Source organism: Eutrigla gurnardus (genome assembly GCF_963514095.1).
Source record: "Eutrigla gurnardus genome assembly, chromosome: 17".
NCBI lineage: Eukaryota > Metazoa > Chordata > Actinopteri > Perciformes > Triglidae > Eutrigla > Eutrigla gurnardus.
In genome coordinates, this window is record NC_139928.1 from 19844100 (window position 1) to 19854004 (window position 9905).

At 40.4% G+C, this 9905-nt stretch overlaps 1 protein-coding gene across 1 annotated transcript; it reads right to left on the reverse strand.

The window, feature by feature from the left end:
* Positions 1-3949: 3949 nt before the first annotated feature.
* Positions 3950-9314, reverse strand: flot1a (flotillin 1a). Its single transcript, XM_084031656.1, has 13 exons — positions 9173-9314; positions 8723-8786; positions 8383-8458; positions 7803-7893; positions 7158-7301; positions 6927-7046; positions 6601-6696; positions 6366-6518; positions 6077-6258; positions 5778-5823; positions 5532-5669; positions 4992-5156; positions 3950-4449 (listed from the first exon to the last, which is right to left on the reverse strand). The coding sequence occupies exons 2-13, from the start codon at positions 8763-8765 to the stop codon at positions 4429-4431; spliced, it is 1275 nt and encodes a 424-aa protein (XP_083887782.1). The 5' UTR covers positions 8766-8786; positions 9173-9314; the 3' UTR covers positions 3950-4428.
* Positions 9315-9905: the final 591 nt, after the last annotated feature.

Below are 9905 nucleotides of genomic sequence, written 5' to 3' on the forward strand. Positions count from 1 at the left end.
CGCAGTCGGAGGTGAACAGACGCGTTTCCGGTCGCACTTTCAAAAATAAAACACGTATTGATTATCCATCGAGTCAAAAAAAAAAACGATTTTAAAAGTACCCAGATGTAAAATTTAAACATGTATTAGTGACATAATTTAAATTTGTAATTAAATAACAATTGTCTGACATTTATTCAAATAACATAATGACTATTTGCAAAGTAAAGCTGCCCTCAATATGTAATGTATGAGTCTGTTTGTTCTCCACACATTAATACTTGCTTTCTCAGGCGGTTAATGTCTTAATTTTGAAGACAAATTCTCTTACTTCCTGTATGTCGTTTTTAAATAATCTTTATTTAAAAACGGTCAGCCTACACAGCAAAAGGAACATCAGATTTACACACAGAGATGAAGCCTTGCAAAAACACAAACTTAAAAAAAGACCACAGAAATTAGACAAATCCAAGTAGGAAAAAAACATGTGTGACAATACATTCACGTAAAAACGTTTAAGATATTGCACACATTCATTGTTTCATAGCTTTTTTGGTTCAATTTCCAACATAATTTCAAAGAATTTTTTTTTTTTAATGTAGAATTAGCCGAGAACTGAAATGAGATCAATGAGGGGAAATGCATAAATGTCTCTGACTAACTTCCTGTACTATCCTGCCTATCTCTAGCTAACTTGACACAGCTGCCAATGTCGAATACAGTGCTTTCCGGTGTAGCATATTAAGTATCCCGTCAGTGTCAGTAGCTACACATCCCTTTTCAAAAGGTCTGCATTGCTGCAGTGTTCTTATATCCACAATATAAAGTTACTTTTACTTCAGAAAATGGCCCACTTCTTTTGTCAACAATTCTCACGGCTTTAGCATTAAAAACCAGGCATTCTGACAGATCATTGAAAGGGAAGTTTATTAGGACTCCACCATGCTTATTAGTGCTTAGAGGTCCCCAATGAAATGCTATTCCAATTAAAAAGCAACAAACAAACAAAACAAAAACAAAACTGGAACAAATATACAAAGTTAAAAACATGCACAAATCACAAACAGAAATATAAAGCCAATAAAACCAATAAAAAAAACATATAATAAAAAAAATTGTAGAGGACATATGTGGTTTCCATTCTCGAAATGAATGACAACTTTATTGTGTGGCTTGTAGAATAGAACAGTTTCCTAAAAAAAAAAACACATTTCCTGAAGTGCACAGAGAGTAATTAAAAAGCAACAAAGTGGTTTCTTCCTGGCCACACCTTCACCAGTGACTTGAAACAACACAGAGAACACCACTGAACTGATTATAGCTTAAATACATTTATATTGAAACACTGCCGTTAGTAGGAGTTAGTAGAGTTGTTAATGGTGGCTTGTGAAGCAAACAATGCTATTTAATATCAAATATATACTATATAAAGACATCTATATCAACAAAGGGCCACTTCAGCATGTTATTACACTTCACATCCAGCTACAGAGATGCATTTCATTTTCTATAGCTAAACAATGAACCTCCTTTGGTAATTCCACAGTAAAGTAGCACACAAATTACGGTTCAAGTGTGAGAGGCATGCATGCATAATAACAGCAGTATTGATCTTCAGACAAATACCTTCAGAAAGCGATTTCAACAGATTTGACTGTGCTGGGCTGAGAAGAGAACATATATATATATAAATGAAGAAAAGAGTGGGGAAAAAGTACAAGCCGGTCATCATTTGATGATCAGAAATGTAACCAACTGCATCTCGCACATGTCTCTTCACACTTTAATAACAAAAAAATCTACATACTGAGTTCAGCATCCAATCCAGTCATCTCATAATTACACTGTGGTACTCCCATTGCTACAATCGAAGGCTAAAGCTAAACTTTACCCAACATTTAGCTCTAGTTCCACAAGCGACACCTGAATGAGAGCTGCTACATAACAGGCCATAAAAACACAACGTGTGCCACTTTCCTTAAGGTATACATCTAGTACAGTGAATGTATTACTGGGCGGCAGAGTGGCAAAGTCTCAAGGGAACCTGAACCACAAGATCCAGGTTCAGGCCCCTATTTTGTTGCTCAGCATGGACTGGGAGAGAGGTACCTAACTCAGATGCACATCACAGCAAAAACACACTGCTTTTTATCTGTGAACTTTCATCATAAATAACAAAATTCATATAATAATTTATAAATTAAGACATTCTCTTGTAACACATAACGTGATATTCTCATTGTATATAATTTCTGGTATTCTAAGGATCCAGTAGAAAGGGCTGGAGGGTTTAAAGTGACTACTGCAGTGTTTTCCGATGATGGATACCAAATGGTAAGTATGGTTAGTGAGCCACTTGCTAATACGTTTGCAGCGAAAAAGTGCCGTATGGGGCGGCTGCACAGGTTTTTAAAGTTTGACATGATATTATACTGGTATGCCTTGAGTCAAAGTGTCAAAGTGTCAAACTATCTTCCTAAAATATTGACATTGATTCAGCATGAGGAAACGAGAAGATCTGAGTGTAGACAGAGAAGACACAAATATGAAATAGAAATAAATAAAAAATATATAAAATACATAATAATGGCAATTTAATAATTTACTACCTGTTAGTTTGCAACCATCCATGACAACTTTAAAGACTTAAGGTTGATGTGATCACCCTTAAATATGAATTCTGTCAGAAACTATATGGTGAGAAATGAGCGATGACTAAAACCACAGGCCGTGGCTTTGGTCTAGTATTGCAATGCTAGTAGCATTAGCAAACGAAGGTCTGTTTGTGTTAAACATCCATGTTAAGATGCACTTAAGGTTCGGCAGCAAGGCAGTCATGGAGGAGATATTAAATCTAAACACAGGCAGCGGACGGAGACTCACGTGAGACGGTTGGGACGAAGGTTGAACAAGACCTCGTATCTGGCTGGACCGGGTTTTTAATGATAAGCTAAATTTCTCATCATCAGCGATTATTTTGTTTAACACCACACGAAACAAAATCCATCTCTCGCTCTCGAGAACCTGCAGCCTGTCCGTTGGTCACCATGGCAACACCTTCCCGGCATTAGCAGCACCGCTGCGTTAGCGCCTCTGTACGTCATACTGTGGTATTTCCCCGTAGTCTCCCATTTAAGAATACTGGGGGTGTTTTATATAAATAAATGTCACACAGTGTTGTGGTGACTAAACATCATGTTTTCAGGCGCAGCCAGTGGCTGAGTGTTGGCTAATGCTAGTAAAAATGCTAAGCCAACCATGTTATCACTGTAAACAGGCCCAGTTTTCTCCAACAACAACGTATCCAACGAGCCAATTGATCACGTAAACATGTCGATGAAGTTTGCGATGCTTCACTTATAGTTTTGTTGTCTATTGGGGGGTGAAGTTAGATTGTCTAGACGCTGGCTGCAGGCGTGCTAACACTGTGCTAACGCTAGCTACGGCTGCTGCATGGGATTTAGCGTAGGAGGCCTACGTCACTCGACTGACCAATGGTGCAACTTGATCAGTCACTCACTTACTCACTCATTTACTTACTTGCTTACTTACTTACTCACTCATTTACTTACTCACTCACTCACTCATTTACTTACTTACTTACTCACTCACTCACTCACTCATTTACTTACTTACTTACTTACTTACTCACTCACTCATTTACTTACTTACTTACTTACTTACTCACTCATTTACTTACTCACTCACTCACTCATTTACTTACTTACTTACTCACTCACTCACTCACTCATTTACTTACTTACTCACTCACTCACTCATTTACTTACTTACTCACTCACTCACTCATTTACTTACTTACTCACTCACTCACTCACTCACTCATTTACTTACTTACTTACTTACTTACTTACTTACTTACTCACTCATTTACTTACTTACTCACTCACTCATTTACTTACTTACTCACTCACTCACTCACTCATTTACTTACTTACTTACTTACTTACTTACTTACTTACTTACTTACTCACTTACTCACTTACTTACTTACTCAGCCACAGAGCCACTTAAAGGGCTGGCCCTCTACAGTCCAGCCATAAAGTACAGACACACAGAGGGCTACTGTTACATTTGCTGCTTGTTTCGATGCCAACGTAAAGTAAGTCACAGGCTCACATCTTGTGGTGTTGTAATTTGAATGCTCTGTGTAAGCAGACTACATAAAAACAAAAACAGCAGTAACTGTAGTCAGCTGAGCACAATACTGTAACCCAGATAGACCTGCGTGTAACAAACAAGAAAAAGAAGAACAATGTGTGCCATTTCTACAACACAGAAGCATCACAGCGACACGTGGACAGCTACGAGGAGGGAAAACGGCCAACCGGATGGTGTAAGACAGTAAAAGAGGAGTGGAGGAGAGAGGCTGTGTTACTGTGGTCGTGTCTGCAGACTCATGCAGAGTCCAGGGAGGCTGGCTGATTCTCTTCAGCCTGTACGAGAGGTCACCTGCAGAACGGAGAAGATCATTATCATTATAACTCAACTCTAGGGCTCAAATTCATTTTTTTACAGTCTGGTTCACTCTCACCGCCCTGATTACGGCGAATTAAGTAGAATCATACTTTTCCTGGTTTGGCTGGACGTGGAAGTGGAATACATTACCTTTATGGACATAATAAGATGATAAAAAAAAACAACACAGGTTAAAAATGACATAAGTTCCAAAGTTGGAATTGACATTTTAAAAAAAGGAACAAAGACCATTTGCAAAGTTTTATGCGATAAATTAAATCAGATAATTGTTTGAGTTAAAGGGTCGGAGCTACTTTTGCACCTTTTCGTACATGTGATATTTATGTTGTTTGTGAATGTGGGCGGGTTCAAATCCTGGTTTGAATCTGGACAAGACATACAGGTTAATTGATGACTCACTTCTTCTGCCCCCTTTTGGCAAAAAAATCAAATCAAGGTATATTTGGTATATTGTGCTTTCTTGCGTCCTCCATGATGCATTTGTCGTGACATGTTTTCGTATGTGGCCGCGTTACCTGGGAGATCTCGATGCCGGTCAGCTTCCCCACAGCCTCGGGGATGCGGACCATGAGGTCCAGCACCTCTCCTGACAGTTTGGCTGCGCCCACCTCCCCGTGTCCGCTGGACACCATGGTAATCTTGTTGGCCTCACACAGGGGCTTGCTGATCTCTTCTGCCATCTGGTGGAAGACAGATATCACCAAATGTTTACAATTCGCTCCTCGGCAGGTGAAAGATGAAGGACGTGAAGTGACTGAGAAACACAGAGATGAGAGCGTACGCTTAGCAGTGAGACTAAATGAATTAAATCAACCATGATTTTTAGATTCCATTCATTTAAATACATATTAATTTGCAAAATAGAATTATTTGTCTTTATGGTTTTAAAGGTTTTTTTTTACATTTTCTGAAAAGTAATACTGTGACTAAATATCCAAAGAAAACAATTGACTGACTGCCAATAATTAGCTGTTAAAAGGTCAGTGATGTTTACAATAACACTGTATATGAAAGGTAGTAAACCTGTTATGGGCTGTACAGTGCGGGTCTCTTACCAGAGGCAGTTTCTCCAGCAGCATGTCCACCATGGCTCCATCCTTGTACTGCCGGAAGGCCTCGGCCTTCTTCGCCATCTGCTCTGCCTCAGCGCGACCTTTGGCCTCCACTGCAAACGCCTCAGCCTCGCCTTTAATCTGAAGGAGACAAGAGGAGAACTCTTCGTACCGGAAAAACACATATTTCACAAAATCCTCAACGAGATTTCCATTTTATTTAGACAACTAAAGACAGTTGTGACTCACCCTGATGGCCTCGGCATCGGCCTCCGCCTCCATGATCAACTTCAGACTGGACAGAGAGACGGAGTCAGATGGGTCGGCCATTAGTGAACTATACTATAATATCCTGAACAACAGGACAATGTGATCTATCTATATCTTCACTTATTTGCAGGATTTGTTTTCCTTCAGGTTTGATATTTTATCTATTAGTAAACAGAACTGATTGGTCGGCTGCAGGTGAATAAATTAAACTCTTTTATGTTAAATTTTCATTATTAAGTTGACTTATAACGTAGTATATGAAGCATCTTTCAACTCACCGCTGAGCCTCGGCCAGTTTCTCCAGGCGGTACCTCTCAGCCTCGGCGGGTTTCTTCACCTTGGCCTCCAGCTCCTTCTCCCGGCGGGTGATCTCCTGCTCCTGCAGCGTGATCTGCTGCGTCCGCTCCACCACCTGGATCTGCATCCTCTCCTCCTCGATGCGCTGCTTCGTCTTCGCTACCTGGGAGATATACGTAAGTAGACTATTCCATCATTCAACATCAGAAGAAGCCCACAATTGCGTTACTGATCGCCATCACACATGACCCAGATCGTATTCATGTGTACCTGCAGCTGGTAGGCCATCTCCGACTCGGCCTTCTTGGTGTTGACCTCGATGTCGTAGGCGGCCTTCTTCAGCTCATAGTCCCTCTGGGCCTTCGCCATGTCGATCTCATTTTTATACTGAGCCGAGATCTTCTCCTGCATCGCATGGGCTTCCTGTAGAGAGAGTAACACCGACACATATCAAGGGTGACGAAGGACATCCTGGAGGACGGAGACAACGTGAACAGCGTCTCACCCTGATCACAGCGTCTCTCTTGTTCTTGGCCTCTCCAATGCGAGCGTCTTTCTGAACCTGAGCTGTTCGAGCCTTCCCCAGAGAATGCAGGTAATCCTGCGTAACGCAGAGAGGTGTCATTTTTCACGATTCACAGGATACAAGAACAATGCTTTGGTATCTGACCTGCTGTGATGTACAACAGAAAACAGAAGTGAGAAACGGTGCGTGTCATTCTTTGTCGTGCAGGTTGTTTTTATTGAATCCCGGTGAACCCACGACATAAACACACTTTACACCGTTTTTTTAAAGTTATAAAAAAGGCTGATTGTAAGGTAAGTGGTTACCTGGTCGTCGTGGACATCTTTGAGCGTGTAGCTGACCACGCTGATGCCCATGTTGACCAGGTCAGAGGAGGCCACCTTAAAAACCTGCTCTGAGAACTTCTTACGGTCCTTGTAGATCTCCTGTAAGAGGAACACGTTTTACCACCTCTCAATGCTAGAAGAGTATAGCAGTTAAAGGTTCCTCACAGTAACTCTGAAGTCCAGTAAATCCAACACTGAAGACAAACAGACCTCAACAGTCAGGTGGGCGATGATGGCCCGCTGGTGACCCTCCAGCGTTTCCAGGGCGATCTGAGCGATCTCGGCCTCCGACTTCCCCATGAACATTTGGCAGGCCGCAGCCAGCATCTGTTTATTCTGACCCTGGATCTTCATCTGCAGGAAACAGCAACACGTTTATTATGAAGACGCAATGATATTCATCCCCATGTCCACAATTCAATTAAACAGGTTATAAAACTAAAGATAACAGCAGCAGTGGCTATAATAAAATGATATATGATAAAGCAGAAACAGTAGCTCATTCATAATAGGAATATAGCAGAAATAATAGCAGCAGTGGGTGTCGAGCAGCAGGTACAACCACGGTCCAGCTGCACCTGCAAACTTTTCTATATTATATATTTCTATTCTAGAATGAGAGCAACTGTAAAGTGACCTAATTTCCCCCCAGAGATCAATAACGTGTTTCTGATTCTGACATTTGTTCATAGCTGTCTCGCTGCCATCGTGGTAGAGATGTTAAAAATAGAATCTGTGCACAGAATGTAAGAGAAACAAGCTTTTTGTGTGGAAAAACAAAAGTGTTTATGTTTTCGTTCGGTGTATCCATGACGACCACGTCTTGTTCCCCCGCTGGAGTCGTCTCACGCTGACCTGGGCTATGCCGGTGACAGAGATGGGCACTCCGTGGCGAGTGTAGACCTTATCGCTCTTCACATTCAGAGTCAGAGTGTTCAGGGAAATCCTGGAGAGAGGCACGGTGAGACATGATTATTGATCTAATGGTGTACATATTATAGTGCAGTCATTTAGAAAATATAGATGTTATTAATCATTTTTAATGTAGTGACGCGGAGGAAGCTGGTCACCGTTTTAAATATGTGTCATTCTGGCTCCAACTACACGTTTTCAATCACATTCATATGATTTCTTACTTTTTTTAGATGTTATGCTGCTGCAGTGCCGTTTGCCTTCAGAATCAGAAATACTTCTATATAATATTGATCCCCGGGAGGGAAATGGAACGTTACAGTTGCTCTTTATATGTATAGAATAAACAAGTATAAACAAGAATCAAATAGGAAAACAGTATTAATGGAAGAGTATTGCACAGTAGAATTAGTGTACAATTATTGCACAATTTAATCTATAGTAGATCTGCTAACGACGTTAAGTTAAAAAGCAGCAGCGTCGGGGATATTAAAGCAGACAGTGGACGGAGACATTTGCCAACCTCTGTATCTGCTGGATGCACGGGACGACGAACACTCGGCCTCCAGGGATCATCAGTGGAGGAGAGCGACAGAATCCTGGGAGAGGTGAGAGAGACTGGAGTAGACTGGAGGAGCATCATGTTTAACTTCACACTTAGACTTTCTACCAAAAAAGAATTAAATAGCATTGAGTAATTGAGTTTTTTTAATTGCTTATTACATTTTGACATTTGAGTAAATGCTATCATTAATGTTTTTGTTTTTTATTGGTGTATTTTTGTATATTTTGTCTACTAAAAAACAAACAAGACACTCTAAAAGGTTATGTATTGTAGGTTTTTGTTGATAGCATCATCATACCTGACACCACCATAGCCTCGTTGGGACCACAGGTGTAGAACATGTTAGCTGATCCTCTTTAAAACTTAGAAAAAACAAAGAAACACACACACATTTTATTATCTTAATAATAATAATAATAATAATAATAATAATAATAATAATAATAATAATAATAATAATAATAATAAGGCCTCCAAAACTGCAGAAAGGTTTCTATGACTCAGGGTTGTGATGCTCCAGAGGGCAGACCTGACCAACGTGGCTAAAATCTAATTTACGCAGATACTGCGCAGTAAAAAAAAGTCCCGCACATTAGAGGCACTTATTAAGAAAAATAAATAAATGAATAAAATAAAGCCTACATAGAGTGCTAGCGGCTAGCTGTCTATCCATTAAGTGTGTCCCACATAGGTTGTTTACGATGCGCGGATGGATGTGGACGGAGGCGCAGTGCAGCGACACACTTACCGGTTGGTGTAATGATGGTGGTTTGTGGCGAACGAGGGTGAATGAGGAGAAATGAGTGGCTGTGTCTGTCTGCGTGAGAGTGAATGAAATGTTTTTGCCCCAGTTCACGGTTATTCCCGTTGGATAGCAGCTGGTGTGACCAGTAAGTGCAACACACACACACACACACACACACACACAGCTCAGCGGCTTTTATTCAGCACACCCATCATCCAGACTGTGTGCGTCCGCCATCTAGTGGCGCGGTGGCGAACTGACATAATACACCTGATTTAGGGGAAACGAGCATCTTCAGTTAAGATGCCTCTCTGCTAATGGCGATGCAGGAAGAAGCAGTCAGTATTTTCCACTGCTGGCTCATAATAAACTGGGTTATTAAAAATACCTTCATACATGAAGTAACTATAGTAACCGTGTGAGGAAATGTGGTCCAAATGCATACAATTTGTTTGAATGTACATTGAAGTATTGCAGATTTACCTCAACATCGATATGTGTAACAAATGTTTCCCAAACTCCAGTTTAACATTCCAAACTATATATATAAAAATATACATATATATGTATGTTGTTATCATTATTATTATTGTGCGATAAACAGACATTAGATAAGTTCAACTTTATTCCTACAGAGGGAAATTGTTGTACAGCAGCTGCAATACAAAGTAGGACTAAAAGGGCTAGTATAAAAGTATAAGATTACAATAACAATGAAGTGCAAATAAAGTGCAAG